Below are 22000 nucleotides of genomic sequence, written 5' to 3' on the forward strand. Positions count from 1 at the left end.
CATTTCAAATAAACAAAGGGAAGGTTATTTACTCTCAGAATTTCTTGCCGAATGCAAAGTTAATTGCATTTTATTTATTTATTTTACGTCTTGGCTTAGCTGAGCCATCCTACTTGGAAAAAACAATCAAACCTGTTGTAATTAAAATGAATCTTCAATGTTGTCAAAGTAAGCCCACACTGACAAAAAAAAATATGAATATTCTGGGTTGGATCAAAGAGTCCCTTGTGCTGAATTTTTCTCAAGGTATTGGTGTGTTAAAACCACAGCAGATCATTGGGTTAAGGAAATGCCAAAATCTAATAGGGAGTTACTACCTCATCGTGGATCACCATTCTATCTGGGATTCTTTATCTATGATTCCTGCATGAGAGGGGGTTGGACTAGACAACTCTTTGGGTCGATTCCAACACCACAGTTCTAAAATTCTGTGTTTCTGTCTCTTGTTTTGATTGTCCTAGGTGGAAAAGTCACAAGTTCTCAATCAAGCCTACGTGCTTTCTCTACTTCGTCATCGACTGTAACGTTCCTTTTGGTACTAATGGTCCCGTCAACCTCGTGGTGAAAACAGACTGTGGACCTTTTCCTCATTCATCGTTCTGATTGGTTTAGCCTGATAACATCACTGGATGGAATTCTGTATCCATGGAGGAAGCAGAAGGCAAAGAGCCCAATGGTCAAAGACACGAGAAACACACATGGTGCACCAGGAAGAGTGTTGTGGGTGGCAAATAATGCTAAAACAATTCATCAGGTTTCTTCTCTTCAGTTTCTTGTAAATGTCCTCTATTGGATGAGGGGATATTTATTGCCCAACAGAGAAAATATGCAGATTGTACGAAATGAACTTTTGTAAGCAAATGAAAAAAATCTGTCCAATTTTACTTTCCTTTTCTAATGCGTTTCTATATTAGCTGACACCAGTCTTGTATCATGAGTAGTTTAAATTGTGGCGTCTAGTACAGTACATCTATTTTGTTTGAGTTGTTATGGGTTGTTTTTTTTAAGAAAAAAAAGTTTGATAAATATTTGGAGTCTAAATCCCCCCTCCCTCTTTTCATAAGGCTGGCTTTATTGCTTTTTTTTTCCCTATTGGAAAGGCACAATGGCAAAAGTTACATTATGTGGTCCCTTTTCTAAATCATTGTAGAAAATGTCACCTTAAAAAAAAATAATGAATGAAGCCACATCAAGTTAGTAAACTATTGTAATTTTTTATTGTTTTTCTGCTCTGTTTCTATTCTCAGGGCATGCAAGTCACTTTTTTTCACTGCAAGGTAATTTTCTAAGCAGCTCGGCAAAGAATGAAACGCAGCCGTATTATTTTTGCACCAGCTATTGTCCACCTTAACAACATAGAGAGAGAATGCTTATTTTCTAACAGTGAGAATACAGCTGATAGAGAATGCAAATGGCAATGAAACCATCGCCAGGCATTTAATCATAGCCTCCAGTCATTGCTAACTGGAAGTAAACAAAAAACCCGAATGAATGCAAAGAGACAGAGCTGTTATCCTCAAACAGCTGTCAATCTTTAGACCTTTATTTTTGTAGTCCATTTTTGTATGGTACTGTACTGTCTATATTTGGTGATTCAGCTGAAGGATATCAAGAGCATTTCAAGATCGAAACAGGGTGGTGTTGCCTGGATTTGCAGTCAAAAACGCGTACACTGCTCAAACAGGGCAATGCCATGTTCAAAGCAACGCTGGAATTGATGCTATTAGACATTGTTTTCTAAGCAAGTGGCCTTCAGCCTCTCCAGATCCAGGATATATCTTCAAATATAGGACTGGGCCCATTTTCAGTTCTTTCTCTTGCATTTTATTTTAGCATTGCTTTATCCATTTGTCTATCAAGTTCCTTTCTTTCTTTCTTTCCTTCCTCCCTCTCCCCTCCCCCCTTCTCCATCTTTCTGTGTCTGTCTACACTAAGGTTGTTACACCATATTGGTCTGACTCACATTACGTGAGCTACAGGTTCAAGTTTCGGGAGTATTCACCCACCATCCCTAACAAGAGATTTGGTTCTGTTTGCATTTTAATGCAAACATATCCAACTTGCACTTCCCGAAACCACATGCAAACCGGAAGGCACCTCTCCTTTGAAATTCACACCTCTGAATTTTGCAACGCGGTTCTGCGACAAAAAAAAAAAGCGTACCAAATAAAAAGTGTGCAAATACATTATGAGAGTATGTGCACAGAAATGCATGGAAATGAAAATAACATGCAAAAAAAAAAGAATTTCGTTGGGGGGAAACTGATTGCAAAAAAGCATATACACGGGCAAATCGCAACAAATATATTGGGGAAAATGCACATTAAAATGCAGGCAATTTTTTTTGTGAGGACTCTTGGGAACTGAAGTTAAAAATGGAAAAACAAAAAGCTGAATGTGACCCTGACCAGGGGTACTATCCAGGGCTTTTTTCCCCAGCTGGAACTCACTGAAACTCAGTTCTGGCACCTCTCAGGTGGGCACCATTGCCATTATAAGAGAAGAACGAAGGCGTTCATGGTGAGTTCCAGCACCTCTTTTTTTTTCTAGAAAAGAGCACTGGTACTATCACAGGTCCCCATTTCTTGATTTAGGCTACTATGTCCAGTCCAGTTAAGGGCTAGGACCATTGCTGCCCGTTTTAATCCCAGAGATTATTTTGCAGTACCACATATTTCCCCATTTTTTCCAATTCAGAGTGAAGAGGCGTGTATTTGTGTGTGTGCATGTACATCTGCTGAAGTTCTGAAGGTCTCTCATGACTGGAGCACCCAAGCCGAAATACCTCTGCTCTTGTCTGTGTTAAAACGCACGTGTCGGTATGCTCTAGGGGGGTGAATATAGTAGTAATAATAATAATAGTAAATTTTTATTTATACCCTGCCCTTTCCCGGTTCAGGAAACCAGGCTCAGGGCAGCTAACAACAAATTTAAAACACTTAATTGATGCAACAAAAAACAGCATAAAATACAGTATAAAATGTGAATAACAATAAATTCAGAATTCAAAAATCAACTTAGGGGGGAAATCCATCCAAAAAACATTAGATGATCACCAGGGCTAGCTGGCTAAATTAGTCCTATGTGGGCCAGCGAGGAGACCAGGGGAGAATTAGCTGTGGGATCCCAGAGTGGGTAATCTTCATAAAAAGGTGAGAGGGAGGGAAGGAAGGGGAATAAAAGATCAGGCTAAGTTCAAGTTGAAAGCCAGGTGGAATAGCTCTGTCTTACAGGCCCAGAGTTAAATCCTGCAGGGCTCTGGTCTCATGGGACAGAGCATTCCACCAGGTCAGAAAAGGCCCTGGCCCTGGTGGAGGATAATCTGACTTCCTTAGGGCCCGGGACCTCTAAACTGTGATTATTCATGGACCTTAAGGTCCTCTGTGGGGCATACCAGGAGACGCAGTCCCATAAATACGAGGGCCCTAAGCTGCAAAGGGTACAGGCAAGGAAGCAACTTTTAAGTTATATATGCTTGAAGGAATCATGCTGACATCACAAGTCAGTATATAGCCTGAGGTTGTCATATTTAGTCATGGAATTTTGGGCAACTGCCAGCACTAGATTCTTTGGAGAAGAAACTTGTATGGAATCCGGGGATTTCTGTTTATTTTGCTTTCTTTGGGGTATGTCCCACATAGGCTTGTGCTGCTGTTTTTAAAAGGACAGATAGAAAGTCAGGTCACATCCACACCGTACATTTAAAGCATGTGGCTTCCCCCCCCCCCCCAAGAACCCTGGGAACAGAAGGCTGTTAAGAGTGCTGGGAACTGTAGCTCTAAGAAGGAACTAGTTTCCAGAATTCTTGGGGGGAAGTCATGTGCTTTAAGTGCGCTTTAAATGTATGGTGCAGATGTGGTGTCAGGCAAAGTAAGATAAGTGTGCAGTGTCAGGTGGGTGTTTTGCTACATTCTATTACCACCCACCTTGGAAAATAAATGGAAGAGCAGTGGGGTGTAGTGGTTAAGAGCGGTAGATTCGTAATCTGGGTAACCGGCTTCGTGTCTCCGCTCCTCCACATGCAGCTGCTGGGTCACCTTGGGCCAGTCACACTTCTCTGAAGTCTCTCAGCCCCACTCACCTCACAGAGTGTTTGTTGTGGGGGAGGAAGGGAAAGGAGAATGTTAGCCGCCTTGAGACTCTTTCGGGTAGTGATAAAGCAGGATATCAAATCCAAACTCTTCTTCTTCTTCTTTCTGCCACCTCCCGATTTCGTCTTTCGATGCATAATGCTCCCTTAGAAAGGAGGGGAACAAGGACTTCTAATCCACTGCGACACCGAGACAATGGTTAGAATGAGCACTGCGGGTTTTAGAGGCAAGATAAAGACTTCCTCAGAGCCCTTTCTTAAGAATATAAACCTCTAAGTCTAAAAAGCAGCAATTAATGAATCAATTGAAGGACATGCTGAAAGATGCCTGGGTGGGGCGGGAGGAGGAGGAAGCAGCTGCCTCTGGTGGTGAGCAAAGAGAGACAATGTAATTCTACAGTGATAAAAAGGAAGATCCATAACTTTAAAGCAGAAAATTAAGAGTGCAATTGCCACAAACCTATTCGGGAAAGACGAACCAGCTCTTTCCATTTTAAAAAGTAGCTTTGAGTTGCCTGGGGCAAGAAGAAGCAACGAATAAATTAAATAAAGAAGAAGAAGAACCAGCTATGGAAAGTGTCATTCTTTGCTATGTGTCACCAAAAGCATATTAGCATAGAATTTGTATTGCTAATTGTGAATGCATTTTTTATTTATTGCTATTTTTTATTTATTGCTGCTGTATTGCAGCATTTATACCCTACCCTTTAGGCAATGGCTTACAAAAATCAATAAGAACGTAACCTTGCATAAGATAGGAAGGAACATTTCATTTAGAAATAATGACTATAACTTTCAAGAGAAATGAAAGGCTTCTCGTTTTGCTTGTGTGCCTGCTTAGCCTAGTGTTCGGGGTGAACATCTGGTGAGTGACTTCGAGGCCCATCTGCCCTTTCTCCTTACGGTTCTGAATTTTTAAATAGGAATTTGACAGTCCTTCAAACAGAGAACTAACAACCCTTCAGATAGAGGCCTGGGCTCTGTAAAGTAGGACACACAGCCACTCCAGCCACTCATATGCATGTAGCAAATAGACATTCCACAGTCAGGAACCGGCATTGGCAACAAATGATCTCTGAAATGCAGCTTAAAACATCTTAAAATGCCAGAATATTACCTGATGGCTCTGGGCCCTAGCACACCATGTAGTGACAGTGCCTAATGAGAAAGCTTCCTGGCCCAACCACAGCTCTGATCCAGTTGTCCCTGCTAGCTCCACAAATAAGTTCAGTAGACAGACTAATCCAGGGTTTCCCAGACTTGGGTCTCTAGCTGTTTCTGAACTGCAACTCCCATCATCCCACTAGTCAGGGATAATGGGAACTGTAGTCCGAAAACAACTGGAGACCCAAGTTTGGAAAACCCATCCTGCAGTACACAAAGGTGACTGGGCCTTGGTACAATCCTGATGAACTTTTCAGAATCACACTGGAGCCTTGAGTCCAACCTACACACAATGCTCATCCCAACATTGACTGGTCCCTCTCTGCCCCCACCAACATAAAGCAGACAGAGGATCCTATCAATGTCAGGAGAAGCACAGATTGGCACAGAAACTCATGACGTCATCAGAAGAATCTTGAATAAACACTCCTCAATGAATTGGGTTTGGGGTGTCTTTGTCACCACATTGATGAAGGAATGCTGAAATTATGTAGACCAGGGAGTGGGTTGCTCCCAACGCTATATGCAACAGGAATCCTGTATGCTAACCTTCTTCTTCTTTTGGATCATAAACAATGACTGTAACTCAACAAAGGAGAATGACATATAAAGCACAGCTTTTCAAATGCAGTCCACAGAACGTAAGAGTTCCTTATAGGCATGTTCTGGAATCCCATAATAACCTGCAGTGGGATCCCTGCATGTTTGCAAGCTTGCAGCACATCTCACGCGACCAATAGGCGTTTCTGATATATGTCCCCAGTAAGGTCCAGGAGACTGTGCCATAGATCTGAATGGCCAAGCTTTAGTTAGCTGCACCAAAGCCCAACATCCCATTGACAAATTACATTGCAGGGTTGCAAAGGGGTCTGTTTTGTCTCCAGCCTGTGCAGAACATTGTATGTTGTATCTTCAACCTATTAATAAACATGTTTTAAATGTTTGCCACCTCCTTTGTAGAAGATGACATTTCCATCTTACGACACCTATTTCTGGATGTTATTCTTTTGTTTGAAGGGGTTGGGGGTCTTTGGCTGTTTTGCTGCAAAAAGAGGTTTGTCAGTTTGATTTCTTTTTTTCTGTTTCCTTTGGATGAGATTGTAACAGAGCAGTCCAACTTAACAGGGAAGACTGTATTTTTGTATAATGTCATGATAATTTTGAAAAATGATAGGAGGAGGAGGGAAAAAAAAGAACTTTGTTCAGAAACCGAAACAAAGTCCCGTCTCAAAAATGTTAGATATCTTGTATACAGCGTGTATATATTTACTATATATAATGGTATATACTATGTGAAAGACACAGTCAAATACTGGTTCCTGTGTACTGTTCTTGTAACATTAGATCTTTTTAATAAATTATTCTCTTTTTATTGACTTTTATCTTATGTCCTGTCAAATGCTGAATGGTATGGTTTCAATTCTGCATGCCCAGAGCAGTGATGAATGGAAAGCAGCTTTGGCAGAGAGATCTCTGGAATTGAACATGACCTCCATATGTACTCCAATGTGGACATACAACTCCTAAACATAATGGCTGCTCAGCAAAAGCCACATGTGATATATTCTGCAAAACCAATGGCATTCTTTGAACTTCACTTCCACTTGAGCAGGCTCCTTCGCCAAACTTCAGCCTAGCAAGCAACTGTAAATTCAGACGTATCGTAGTACGGTTGCTTTTTTTAAAGTGGTGAGCTACATATTTGGGTTTGGTTTGTTGTTGTTTTGAAACCTGCCTGTGATGCGAGAGATGGTCTACCTTGAGGGTTGGGACAACAAATGAAAGCAGCCAGACAAGTGCCAGTGCTTGTAAATACTGCAGGGGGTCACAATACATAATAACATATGAAGAAGCTGCTGGATCACGCCAATGACCAATCTACTACAGCTAACCAGATGCCTGTGGGAAACCCACAAGGACCTGAACACAATTGCATAGAATCATAGAGTTGGAAGAGACCACAAGGGCCATCGAGCCCAACCCCCTGACAAGCAGGAAACACCATCAGAGCACTCCTGACATATGGTTGTCAAGCCTCTGCTTAAAGACCTCCAAAGAAGGAGACTCCACCACACTCCTTGGCAGCAAATTCCACTGTCGAACAGCTCTTACTGTCAGGAAGTTCTTCCTAATGTTTAGGTGGAATCTTCTTTCTTGTAGTTTGGATCCATTGCTCCATGTCCGCTTCTCTGGAGCAGCAGAAAACAATCTTTCTCCCTCCTCTATATGACATCCTTTTATATATTTGAACATGGCTATCATATCACCCCTTAACCTCCTCTTCTCCAGGCTAAACATGCCCAGCTCCCTTAGCCATTCCTCATAAGGCATCGTTTCCAGGCCTTTGACCATTTTGGTTGCCCTCCTCTGGACACGTTCCAGTTTGTCAGTGTCCTTCTTGAACTGTGGTGCCCAGAACTGGACACAGTACTCCAGGTGAGGTCTGACCAGAGCAGAATACAGTGGCACTATTACTTCCCTTGATCTAGATGCTATACTCCTATTGATGAGGCCCAGAATTGCATTGGCTTTTTTAGCTGCCGCGTCACACTGTTGGCTCATGTCAAGTTTTTGGTCAACCAAGACTCCTAGATCCTTTTCACATGTACTGCTCTCAAGCCAGGTGTCACCCATCTTGTATTTGTGCCTCTCATTTTTTTTGCCCAAGTGCAATACTTTACATTTCTCCCTGTTAAAGTTCATCTTGTTTGTTTTGGCCCAGTTCTCTAATCTGTCAAGGTCGTTTTGAAGTGTGATCCTGTCCTCTGGGGTGTTAGCCACCCCTCCCAGTTTGGTGTCATCTGCAAATTTGATCAGGATGCCCTTGAGTCCATCATCCAAGTCGTTGATAAAGATGTTGAATAAGACCGGGCCCAAGACAGAACCCTGTGGCACCCCACTAGTCACTCTTCTCCAGGATGAAGAGGCACTCTCCCTCCTGTTGTTTCCAGCAAATGATATTCAGAAACACGACTGGGGGTTCCCCAGCCCCATTCCACCTCCCCCCTTTTTTGGCGCAGGAGGGGGATTCTGTTCTGCGAGTGGAAATCTATCTCTCTCTCTCTCTGTGTGTGTGTGTGTCCCTTCATTATTATTATTATTATTATTATTATTATTATTATTTATTTGTACCCCGCCCATCTGGCTGGGTCTCCCCAGCCACTCTGGGCAGCTTCCAACAAAGAGTAAAAATACATTAAAATATCACATATTAAAAACTTCCCTGGACAGGGCTGCCTTCAGAATGTCAGGTAGTTGTTTATCTCTTTGACATCTGGTGGGAGGATGTTCCACAGGGCGGGCGCCACTACCGAGAAGGCCCTCTGCCTGGTTCCCTGTAGCTTTGCTTCTCGCAATGAGGGAACCGCTAGAAGGCCCTCGGCGCTGGACCTCAGCGTCCGGGTAGAACGATGGGGGTGGTGTGTGTGTGTGTGTGTGTGTGTGTGTGTAGTTGTCATGGACTGGCTGGATGTAGAGGAGTGGTGGGGGGAACCATTTGGGGAACCCCCAAAGGCACCTCCAAGGGAAGATGGCTCAGAGCCAGGGAAATGGTGGTGGGATAACGACGAGTGGTCAGAGGGAGCAGACTGGGAGGAGGAGGTATTAGAAGCTAAAAGGCTTAACAGGGTTTAGCAAGCAGGAAAAGACTGGGGCAGAGAGCAGTCCAGAATCAGAGGCAGAAGTGGAGGCTGGAGAGGAGCAAGGTCAAGAGTCGGACACTGGGCAGGCTGCTGAAGAAGCCAGGGATTCTCCCCCTCCTACTATGACCAGCTCCCCATCTACCTGGCCTCCCAGGACCAGAAGAGGTATGAAGAGGGTGGAGCAAAGACAGACAAGGTGGGGAAGTCTCAGGGTGCTTGGGAAGGACCATGGGGAGGAGAGGACTTAGGCAGTTACAGTTTCCCCCTGCTGGCCCAGGGTGAGAACTTCAGTACATAACACCTTCCATCCTCACAACGGCCTCATTGGGACAAGAGTTGCTGTGACCACTAGGACTGAGCTGTTTTGGTTTCTTTGGATAAAGAGTTAACATCTCTGACATCAGGTGTTTTATTGCTGATCTGCTCCTCACACTAGCTCCTGACAGTAGTTCTATCAGTGTTCAATTGTTTTTGAATGATTGGGTTTTTCCTATGTTTTTATGCATTCTTATTTTTATCTGTAAGCTTCCTTGATTCCCCATCAGGGGAAAAAGTGAGGTATAAATAAATATACAATAATAATAATCTCCCTGATAGGAAGCTTACCTAACGCTACATTGGAGACAACCTTCCATAATGAAGGCTTTTATTCCTAAGGGGGTTTTTTATGTTAGGCAAAGGCCTCAAATCTTTACTGACAACCTCTCTGACCTTTTAATAATTTGACTTATTGAAGGTTGGGAACTTTTCTAAGCACTCCTCACTATAGCTTTATGGCATGCATATTGTTAAGGGTGCATGACTTTGCAAAATCATAATAAGTTTTCTTTTCTTTCTTTTTTAACCTGGGAAATAAAAATAGATTGTTACTGTCGGCACTTTGACAGAAATTTCAATTATAGAATGGCTGTTGCTTAAGTAGCATATTATAAGAGGCCTTGTTGTAAATTAGCTATGAATGTCACAGAAGGCTGTAATGACCTGGTGCTTTTCGCTGATGCAGACAAACAGCATATATTGAAAATCCATAAGCCAGTCAGAACTTCTATCAATCTGCAATCTGCTCTTGTCTTTTCATAAGGATCATCAACAATCTTGTGTAAACAAAAGGTGTTTCCTTTCTTAATTACTAACTGGGAAGGGATGCAAAACAGACTAATAATAATAATAATAATACCAGTAATAATAATGATGATGATGATGTACACTCGGTATAAGCTTCATTTTTCTACCTATTTCTAGAACAATTATTTGCTTCCAGACCCACCGGTGTCTAAACCTTGATGCATCTGGGCCTCAAAAACCAGGAACCTCGAAGTCTGAGGGTGTCCTTAATACGATGCCCCTTACTACATTTATTCCCCCCTCCCAGTGGTAATATCTATATTCAGTTTGAAGGGGCTGTGACCCTGTGTCGCTAAAGTACTACTCCCATCGTCCATAACCATTGGATGTACTGGCTGGGGTTGCTGGGAGTAAGAGTCCAACAATATATAGAGGGATACAGACACCCACCCACCCACCCCGCTGTTCTGTTGAGGCCACATGGAATCTGATATTGCAGACTGGACACAAGGCAGTCTACACTGGCTGGGTACAAATTGGGCCTAAGTCGTTTTGCTTGATAATTATACCCCGGTCTCGAGGTTCTCAAATATTTTCCTACTACAGGGTTATCTGTTGCCCCTTCTCTGAGGGAAACAGAGACAATATGCCTCCTGTTTGTAATAGGGAAAGTATAAGTAAATAAAGTATAAGTAAATACAAATATAGAATAATAGAAAAAGAATTTAGTTATGCAGATGAACAACCGAGGCAGGGGGCAGGCACCTGCCAATCAGGAATGATAATACTCAGCATAATTTTGAATCCCTGATGTTGTTTATGACAGGAAATTGCACCAATTTCTTTCCAGAAACAGAAACCATCTGATTATTATTATTTAAAGAAAGAAAAAGAGGAGACACTGAAAGCTTCATGAAGCGTATCCGTGTCAAAGCCCTAGCAAGTGGCATTTTATGCTGTTGACCTCATGCCTGGCTGAGCAAGCTCTTTCTGTCGTCTAATGATATGGCGCCTTATCTGTGACACGAAGGAAGCTTTTTGAGATGGCGAGATCCAATCGTCCTTTCGAGTGCCCCTTTTTGAAAAACATCACGAGCTTGCAAGCGCAGTGCCAAACCAACCCATTATCTTTGGTAAACATGTTTCTAAATCCATCCATATATCGAAAAGCTGTCCTGGGAAGAGCGTTGTATTGTATTGGATGCCACCTGAGATAAAGATTATCCTTGGTGGATTAGATGCGTACCTCTGAAAGCTACCTTAGAAAAGACAAGAAGTCTTGTGGTTCCTTTATATTTCAAAACAAATACTTGAGACAGAAGGGGGAAATCATCATTGGATGTTCTTAGAACAGATTATTGTTGCTGCGCTTTGAATGTTGTCGGCGGAGTGGGTGGTTTGCCTTCAACTGCTGTACAGTTCCAGAAAGTAAAGAAGCTTGTGATGCACTGGTTTTAGTCCTCAAGCAACTTTTCCAAACTCATGACCCTGATTTCCTATCTTCTTCCAGTTCATGACAGTGAGCTTTCAGGACTGAAAGCACTCAACCCTTAAATAAATGTCCTTGCGTAGGAGGTGACCAGATGATTCTTTGGGGAAGTCCTTGCATAAACAGGACTATTTTATCAAATACAACCCAATGGGTCCTGGTTGCATGTACCACCTGAGTTTGCTATCATAAGAACTGATCATGATATACAATGATGTTGAAAGTAGAACCATGACTACATTATCTTGGGAATACCAAGCACACCCCGCGTTGTCCAACCCAGACACTGAGGTCCAGCTCTGAGGGCCTTCTGGTGGTTCTCTAATTGTGATAGGTGAGGTTACCGGGAACCAGGCAGAGGGCATTCTCAGTAGTGGTGTCTGCCCTGTGGAACACCCTCCCATCAGATGACAAACAGATAAACAGCTATGTGATTTTTAAAAGACATCAAGACAGCGCTATATGGGGAAGTTTTTAACATTTGATGTTGTATTGTGCTTTTACTGTTTTTTGTTGGGAGCTGCCCAGAGTAGCTGGGGCAACTCAGTCAGATGCACAGCATATAACAACTTCTTCTTCTTCTTCTTCTTCTTCTTCTTCTTCTTCTTCTTCCTATTATTATTATTCTTATATAAGAATCCAATAAGTAGATGTTAGCTCTGTTTTTTTAAAAATGATATTTATTGAAAATTTTTAGAATTACAAAAGAGAACAAAGTAGAAAAAGAGAAAGAAAAAACAAAAAAAATCACATCAAACAATACAAATTCAAAAAACAAAAATGCACCACAAACACTCAAAAACAAATCCATCATTCTCAAATCCTCAACTGTCATTACCTTCTTTCTTTGACCTCCTCCTCCTCCCTTTTTTTGTATCCTAGTTGTTAATTGTCGCAGCAAATCCTTTCCATATTTCATAATATTCTGTCATTACATTACCTTAATCTATTTTAATCTTATCTTACTATAAAGAACCTTAAAGCTTAAAACTTAAATCTTATTTTTACCAACTTCTCATAACCATAATATTCTTACATAATTCTTTAAACATTTTTGCTAAAGCCAAGTAATTTCGTTCCAACATTTTTCTAACATTCATCAATTTTATAAAGCAATCCTAGTAGTAAAAAAAAAGAAATAAAAACAATCCAATCTTCATCCAGCGTCCCTTCCTCCTGGTCCTGGGTTTTGTCAGTTCTTATTATCCCATCGATCTAGCGCATTAACCTGGTAACCTTGTATCCGAGGCCCTTAAGTCTCTTCCATGTCCCTTCCGCAGCTCTTCTTCATATTTATAACTGTATTTTCCTTTGTCTCCTGCTCCTTTCACTCGTGGGAACTCCAGCTTAACAATGTTTTTGACCCTTCTCGACAAATCAGCCCCTTTTCCATAGTCCACACTAAACTCCATGTGGTATTTAAGAACATGTTTCAAAATCCCTCCAAAATTAAGAGCCCCCACAACCCCAAACATCTCACGGCCCATTGCCAGACTTGAAAGGTCCAAACATCCCTGCATAGGGGGGTCTATCCAACCCCCCATTTCCAAACCAAACCAAACTTTAACTTTCCAAATCTGGCTTTTTCCAAGTTCATTTGTCAAGTCCAAAAGCTCATGTTCCTGCTGGGCCACAGCTCCCTTCATCTCTGGCGCCCAAGATTCAGCAACATCCTCTTCTCTCATCTGTTCTGTCAGGGCACACTCCTGATTTAATTCCTGGGTGGGCTCCATATAATTTCCCACTGCCTGTTCAAAATTTCTGATCGCATCAGTCATCAAGTCCGTCTTCTCATGTAGCTGTTCCAGTAGGGCATTTGTTTTACAGAAAGCACGCAACAGAGCTTCTGAATACATTGTCCTGCAAGGTCAGAAGTCTATTCCCACAATTGTAATCTGTAGCAGCTGCTAGCTCCCCGGAGTTGGTTACAGTTTCACAGTCTCCCTCTAGGGGGAAAACTTCTATTTGTTCTTTCTTTTAAAGACAAGTCTAACAACAAAGTTTCCTTTTTCAGATATTTTGTCAATATTTGTTCCTTTAAAATGCGAAGGGGAACAATGGAATCAATGTTTCTCTTCTTATAGCTATCTGTCAAAAACGTTTGTCTCTGGTCAATGAGCTTCAAAAAACGTCAGTCCTGACACCCTGCTCCAGGATCAGGACGGTGGAAAGTTACTTTACTTTACACTCACTTCTGCAGGTTTAAACAGTCCGAAAAAATCCCCCCTCTTCTCCTGCTTCCGAAGGGGGGTTCAACAATTTTAAATGATGAAAGTTAATATTTTACAAGCGATTTTCTGAGCTCTAGTTTGCCATGTCTTTGCTTTAATCTATCTACAAAGAAAAGGAAGGCTGACTTCCTGTTTAGACCTTCCCGTTTCAGTGCCAAATTGAGGTAAATTTTTAAGTCCAATTTTCCTTTCTGCTCGCAGGTCCTTATTTAAAGTCCAATTGTCCAAAATTTAAGTACTCACGGGTGATTATTTTAGAAGCCAAATTGTCCCAGGAAAAAGGCAGCACTCTCCGGCAACGGCTGTGCGGCTTCACTCCACGGAAGAAGCAGTTGACTCTCAGCACCGTGCCACTTCCCCCTCTTCGCTCCGGAGCCCGTTAGTGGGTTCTTTTGCAGGTTGGGGGGGCGCTAAAGGTACCTGCCGAGTCCCATGGTCACAGGCTTCATCCGCCTGTGATTTTTGAAAGGGTCCCCGCTTCGCCGTAGCGGAAAAGACCCGTTTCGCGTGGAGCTAGTCCCTCCAGATCAGAGGGAGTCCGCCATTGCCGATGGTGCCACCCCGGAAGTAGTAGATGTTAGCTCTGGGATCAAATAATTCCCATTTCTCTTCTTACCCCTTTTCTTACCCCTTTCCTTCTCCTCCTTTCTGTGGTCTGGCTCCCATAGTTAAAATAACTGTGATCCCAGTAGATGTTAGCTCTGGGATCACAGTTATTTTAACTATGGGAGCCAGACCACAGAAAGGAGGAGAAGGAAAGGGGTAAGAACAGAAAAGGCAGAGAAATGGGAATTATTTGACTTCAATAAATGGATGCAATGTATGATAAGAACAACTACGGAGGGGAATGATATGCTACCTGCACATTTACTTTGTCTAATTACTTATGGACTAGTTCCTTGAGTAGCCCAAACAAAAAACATAGCATGTAGCCCTTGCCAAGCATTGTCTACCTTCCCTTGATGAGTTCATAGGTTTTTCCAGCAAATGCTTTTTCTTCTTCTTTTTACTTTAGCTTTATGCTGAGCACACTAAGCAGATTGATTTTGGCTTAATGTCGGAAGAATGCCTGATTGATGTAGGTTATAATTTTAAAACCTTAATTTTCAGTTTCCAAGTACTAAAGTACTCCCCAATTAACTTGAACAGCAGTTTATAAGACTGGTTTTGACTCTGCCCATTTAATGAGAGAAATCCAATCAACCACCCTGTTAGCATAAATGGAAAATACATGTCTGTAAGAATGATAAATAACTGATTGTGGTAGTGATTAGCATAATGTATCTCCTGGGAAGTTGTTTGGTATTCAGGCCTCAATCATGACTTTGAGGGATGGTGGTAAGTCTTACATTGGTATAAGCTTAGGAAAGAAATCTTTCTGGGTCACACTTGACAGATCTACATTTTGATCCCTAGGAGAAAATGGATCTTTCTACAGCTTACCTAGAAATCTTTGTAGACCATTAAAAACTCGTGCATTTATTCCATGACAGTGGCTGCACTGACGCTTCATTCAGAAATTTCCATATTTTGTAGTTAATGCTAGGTGGACCTTAGAAAGTTGCACCAGATCCACTGTACTGAAATATGAGCTTCTCCAATAAGATGTTCCAAACCAAACAGTTTTCAAAGCTTGTAACACAAAATGTAGATTTCATAGCTGTCAACTTACAGACTTGAAAATAAAGGACCAGCAGCCTCGAAACTTTTAACTGAATTAAGATTAAAAAAGGATGTGTACAAAAAATGGAAAAGGGGGGAAACCACCAAAGAGGAATTCAAACAAATAGCCAGCACGTGTAGACACAAAGTCAGAAAAGCTAAAGCACAGAATGAACTCAGGCTTGCTAGAGAGGTTAAAAGCAACAAAAAAGGCTTTTATGGGTCTGTTCGTATCAAAAGGAAGAACAAAGAAACAGTGGGGTCACTCAGAGGAGAAGATGGTGAAATGCAAACAGGGGACACAGAAAGGGCTGAACTCCTCAATGCCTTCTTTGCCTCAGTCTTCTCTGATAAAGAAAACAATGCCCGACCTGAAGAATTTGGAGCAAATGATTCAGCAAAGGAAACACAGCCCAGAATAACTAAGGAGATAGTACAAGAATACTTGGCTAGTTTAGATGTATTCAAGTCTCCAGGGGCAGATGAACTGCATCCAAGAGTATTAAAAGAACTGGCAGATGTGATCTCAGAACCACTGGCAGTCATCTTTGAGAATTCCTGGAGAACAGGTGAAGTCCCGGCAGACTGGAGGAGGGCAAATGTTGTCCCTATTTTCAAAAAGGGGAAAAGAGAGGACCCAAATAATTACCACCCAGTCAGTCTGACATCAATACCAGGGAAGATTCTGGAGCAGATCATTAAGAAAACAGTCTGTGAGCACCTAGAAAGGAATGCTGTGATCACCAATAGTCAGCATGGATTTCTGAAAAATAAGTCATGTCAGACTAACCTGATCTCGTTTTTTGACAGAATTACAAGCCTGGTAGATGAAGGGAACGCAGTGGATGTAGCCTACCTTGATTTCAGCAAGGCATTTGACAAGGTGCCCCATGGTATTCTTGTAAAGAAGCTGGTAAAATGCGGTCTTGACTATGCTACCACTCAGTGGATTTGTAACTGGCTGACTGACCGAACCCAAAGGGTGCTCATCAATGGTTCCTCTTCATCCTGGAGAAGAGTGACTAGTGGGGTGCCACAGGGTTCTGTCTTGGGCCCGGTCTTATTCAACATCTTTATCAACGACTTGGATGATGGACTCAAGGGCATCCTGATCAAATTTGCAGATGACACCAAACTGGGAGGGGTGGCTAACACCCCAGAGGACAGGATCACACTTCAAAACGACCTTGACAGATTAGAGAACTGGGCCAAAACAAACAAGATGAACTTTAACAGGGAGAAATGTAAAGTATTGCACTTGGGCAAAAAAAATGAGAGGCACAAATACAAGATGGGTGACACCTGGCTTGAGAGCAGTACATGTGAAAAGGATCTAGGAGTCTTGGTTGACCAAAAACTTGACATGAGCCAACAGTGTGACGCGGCAGCTAAAAAAGCCAATGCAATTCTGGGCTGCATCAATAGGAGTATAGTATCTAGATCAAGGGAAGTAATAGTGCCACTGTATTCTGCTCTGGTCAGACCTCACCTGGAGTACTGTGTCCAGTTCTGGGCACCACAGTTCAAGAAGGACACTGACAAACTGGAACATGTCCAGAGGAGGGCAACCAAAATGGTCAAAGGCCTGGAAACGATGCCTTATGAGGAATGGCTAAGGGAGCTGGGCATGTTTAGCCTGGAGAAGAGGAGGTTAAGGGGTGATATGATAGCCATGTTCAAATATATAAAAGGATGTCACATAGTGGAGGGAGAAAGGTTGTTTTCTGCTACTCCAGAGAAGCGGACACGGAGCAATGGATCCAAACTACAAGAAAGAAGATTCCACCTAAACATTAGGAAGAACTTCCTGACAGTAAGAGCTGTTCGACAGTGGAATTTGCTGCCAAGGAGTGTGGTGGAGTCTCCTTCTTTGGAGGTCTTTAAGCAGAGGCTTGACAACCATATGTCAGGAGTGCTCTGATGGTGTTTCCTGCTTGTCAGGGGGTTGGACTCGATGGCCCTTGTGGTCTCTTCCAACTCTATGATTCTATGATTCGATGATTCGATGATTCTATGATTCTATGATTCTATGAAAATAAGGGATCAGCAGCCAAAATAAGGGATTTTCCGGGCACAGGTATGTTCAACTTCTGAGCCCCTCCAAGCCAAAGCAGAAAGCCCAGCCAGCAGCCAAACGAAGCCTCAAGCGGTGGTTCCCACAGCGCAGCAACCCAGCAAAGGGGATGCAGCAAGGAAAACCACCGTCACCTCTCCGCTGGGAAGCACTGAGCAAAGGCTAGTCCCCAGGCAATGTGGCCAATTTGATCGGCACAAGGCATGCAAGCTCCCCCCCCCCCCAGTTGTTCTTAGACTCCTTACTGGGTGAGCAACACAGCCAAGCAACACAGTTGGAGCCTCCCTCCTCCCTGGCCAGCAGGGAGGGAGGGAGAGGAGCTGCTTCCTTTGAAACCCGGGAAATTTAAGGGACATCATCAATAAGGGACAGCAGCGGGACAAGGCGCTGGGATAAGGGAGTTTCCCGCCAAATAAGGGATGGTTGACAGCTATGAGATTTTCTGATGCATCCATTTCCTGTGTCCACTCTGTGTTCCATATGCTAACTTTAAAATCCTGCCTTCCGGTATCTCTGCCTTCGGACGTTACTGGAGAAAGTAGTTTTTCACGGGTGGCACCCAGTTGTGAAATTCCTCCCCAGGCCTGGCATTATAACACTGCATGGATGGGTAAATGCCAGGGCTCTGAAGCCCTGCCAGGGACCAACACTGGGCCAGTTGGAGACAGATACAGATATTTCCTCTGCTGATAAGAAAATATCTGGCAGAAGCCAGATAATGCCCATTGGTCCTATCCTTGACATACCACCACTCCTAAGTAGTAGGGTTGCCACCTTTGGTCTGGCAAAATACAAATCAAGGCATGTGGGTGAGGATAGAGGGGCACACACACTCTCATGACACCAAATTTTCCACCGGAGTCCCCCACATTTGGCCTCCTGCCTCCCTCACCACCCCAGCCCCATTCTGCCACTTGACTCACATAGACGGCCAAGGGGCAGAGGTAGATGGCCGGCTCCCAAGTATGATTTGAGCTGCAGCTCCAGCCTCTTGCCCATGCTGGCATCAGAAGAGACTCAAGCGTGAAGCAGGACAAGGGAAGAAGGAGGACAAGAGGTCAGGTTAGGGTGGCAGAGGGGGCCAAGGGGCAGCGAACCAACACCATATAAGACCAGTGGCAGCATTTGAGGAGGAGCACCAGTGAGAGGGAAGGAAGGAGGGGCGAGGAAGGGATAATAATAATAATAATAATAATAATAATAATAATAGGGGACGCGGGTGGCGCTGTGGGTAAAACCTCAGTGCCTAGGACTTGCCGATTGTATGGTCGGCGGTTCGAATCCCCGCGGCGGGGTGAGCTCCCATCGTTCGGTCCCAGCTTCTGCCCACCTACCAGTTTGAAAGCACTCTTAGGTGCAAGTAGATAAATAGGGACCGCTTTATAGCAGGAAGGTAAACGGCGTTTCTGTGCGCTGCGCTGGTGCTGGCTCGCCAGCTGCAGCTTCGTCACGCTGGCCACGTGACCCGGAAGTGTCTTCGGACGGCGCCGGCTCACGGCCTCTAGAGTGAGATGAGCACACAACCCTAGAGTCGGACACGACTGGCCCGTACGGGCAGGAGTACCTTTACCTTTAATAATAATAATAATAATTTATTATCTCTACCCTGCCCATCTGCCTGGGTTTCCCCAGCCACTCTGGGCAGCTTCCAACAAAATATTAAAAATACAATAAAACATCAAACATTAAAAACTTCGCTCACATCAGGTTCCTTGTCAGCCGCACCAACTACAAAGTAGGCACCATTTTGGACCGGATGAACTCTAATATGGATGGTCTAGAGGGGCTGGGAGCTGGGGGCACTGTTATACTGTGGTTCTGCTCCTTCCTCCTGGGCCGTGTCCAGAAAGTGGTGTTGAGGGATGAGTGTTCAGACCCCTGGGCTCACACTTGTGGGGTGCCTCAGGGTTCTGTCCTCTCCCCCATTCTTCTTAATATCTATATCAGGGGTCAGCAAACTTTTTCAGCAGGGGGCCAGTCCACTGTCCCTCAGACCTTGTGGAGGACCGGACTGTATGGGCGGGGGGATGAACAAATTCCTATGCCCCACAAATAACCCACAAATAAATAAACGCACATATTCGACTCATGTGAAAACACCCGGCAGGCCCCACAAATAACCCAGAGATGCATTTTAAATAAAAAGACACATTCTACTCATGTAAAAACATGCTGATTCCCGACCATCAGTATGCATCAGTATGCAGATGACACCCAGCTCTACCTCTCTTTTAAATCAGAACCAGTGAAGGCGGTAAAGGTCCTGTGTGAGTGCCTGGAGGCGGTTGGAGGATGAATGGCGGCTAACAGATTGAGGTTGAATCCTGACAAGACAGAAGTACTGTTTTTGGGGGACAGGGGGCAGGCGGTTGTTGGGGACTCCCTGGTCCTGATTGGGGTAACTGTGCCCCTGAAGGACCAGGTGCGCAGCCTGGGAGTCATTTTGGACTCACAGCTGTCCATGGAGGTGCAGGTCAATTCTGTGTCCAGGGCAGCTGTCTACCAGCCCCATCTAGTATGCAGGCTGAGCCCCTATCTGCCCGTGGACTGTCTCGCTCTAGTTGTCTCCTGCTTGGACTACTGCAATGCGCTCTATGTGGGGCTATCTTTGAAGGTAACCCAGAAACTGCAATTAATCCAGAATGCGGCAGCTAGACTGGTGACTGGGAGTGGCTGCCAGGACCACATAACACCAGTCCTGAAAGATCTGCATTGGCTACCAGTACATTTCCAAGCACAATTCAAAGTGTTGGTGCTGACCTTTAAAGCCCTAAATGGCCTCGGTCCTGTATACCTGAGCGTCTCCACCCCCATCGTTCAGCCTGGACACTGAGGTCCAGCGCTGAGGGCCTTCTGGCGGTTCCCTCATTGAGAGAAGTGAAGTTTCAGGGAACCAGGCAGAGGGCCTTCTTGGTAGTGGCGCCCGCCCTGTGGAATGCCCTCCCATTAGATGTCAAGGAAATAAGCAACTATCCTATTTTTAAAAGACATCTGAAGGCAGCCCTGTTTAGGGAAGTTTTTAATATTTAATGCTCTATTGTTTATAACACTCGATTGGGAGCCTCCCAGAGTGGCTGAGGAAACTCAGGCAGATGGGCGGAATATAAATAATAAATTATTATTTGTCAGGGCTGCCTCAAGTCTCAGCTCACAAAAGACCAACGCCTATCTCTTCTTATATACAAAAGTGTTTATTGCAGTTCATTGTCTGCTTCACATCCGAGGCGCGCAGCCCTACGTCTGCTAGGCTTAGACCGCTGAAGTCCCCTCTGAATCCGTCCCTCCCCTGCACCAGTTTAAGAGGCTTGCGCTGCTCCACCTCTTTCTCTCTTTCCTTTTCCGCAGGGTCTTTCTGCCCGCTGGGGTTTCGCCCCTCCTGGATTCCTCTGACGCGGAATCAGACTGCTCTTGCCCCCTCCTGCGGGCTTTGGGACCTGGCCCCTCCTCCGGGCTCCCTGTACTTCCGCGCGCCTCTACATTTGAACTTGGCGCGCGCGCCCAACCTCTAACCTTCCTTTTAACAGCTACACTACTCCCTTCACTACTCCCCTCCCCTTCCGGGAGGGTGGCTTGCTCCGACCTCCCTCCTTTCTCTGCTGCCGGAGCCGCTTCCCCTGATACACTGAAACCTCCACCCCCTTCGCTGCACTCTGGCGGGGAGGCTGGTCCTGACGCCCAGCTGCCACTTTGGGATCCCTCGCTGGCCCCCTGCTCCTGACACGTCCCCCCTGGGGCTCCCCTGGCCTTGACCACCGGCGCCCCCTTCTGGGAATCCTCTGATTCGCTGGAAAGACTCATGGAATCTCTTGAGTCATTGTCATCCTCTTCCTCGCTGTCCTGGGATTCATCCCCATCGCTCTCCATTTCCTGCCTACCCTGTGCCTCTGTCCCTGAACCCCTGACATTATTATTATTATTATTATTATTATTATTATTATTATTATTCCATATCGGACAGGTGACACTTTTTCCCGAAAACAGGGTGATCAAATATGAACATGTCAAGGGCGATGACTAGGCCAGAATCCTTTTCTGGCATTCCCAACTTACTGTGTGCAAGGAGCTGTTTCTATTATAGGGAATCATTCTGCCCTGCAACATGCGCGCCTACAATCTTAGGTGGTATAGTTCTGGAACAGTTTTAAAAAGCAAGGAGCGTTTGGGTGTCCCTCCATCATAAGGGGTACCTTTCTGTTGATGCTTTTGAATATTGATGCTTTTGAATTATGGTGCTGGAGGAGACTCTTGAGAGTCCCAAGGCCTGCACGAAGATCAAATCTCTCCATTCTGAAGGAAATCAGCCCTGAGTGCTCACTGGAAGGACAGATCCTGAAGCTGAGGCTCCAATACTTTGGCCACTTCATGTGAAGAGAAGACTCCCTGGAAAAGACCCTGATGTTGGGAAAGATTGAGGGCACCAGGAGAAGGGGACGACAGAGGACGAAATGGTTGGACAGTGTTCTCGAAGCTACTAATATGAGTTTGACCAAGCTGCGGGAGGCAGTGGAAGACAGGAGTGCCTGGCATGCTCTGGTCCATGGGGTCACGAAGAGTCGAACACGACTAAACGACTAAACAACAACA

At 44.3% G+C, this 22000-nt stretch overlaps 1 protein-coding gene across 4 annotated transcripts in view; it reads left to right on the forward strand.

The window, feature by feature from the left end:
- Window positions 1-6631, forward strand: part of CNTN5 (contactin 5) — a 674545-nt gene extending 667914 nt beyond the window's left edge. For all 4 annotated transcript variants that reach the window (XM_081001824.1, XM_081001823.1, XM_081001826.1 and 1 more), the window contains one exon: window positions 462-6631. In XM_081001824.1, coding sequence (XP_080857950.1) covers window positions 462-565 — 104 coding nt within the window. In that variant the 3' untranslated portion in view covers window positions 566-6631. The remainder of the gene's footprint in view (window positions 1-461) is intronic.
- The last annotated feature ends 15369 nt before the right edge of the window (window positions 6632-22000 follow it).

Source organism: Podarcis pityusensis, assembly GCF_964106645.2.
Source record: "Podarcis pityusensis genome assembly, chromosome: 4".
NCBI classification, from domain to species: Eukaryota; Metazoa; Chordata; class Lepidosauria; order Squamata; family Lacertidae; genus Podarcis; species Podarcis pityusensis.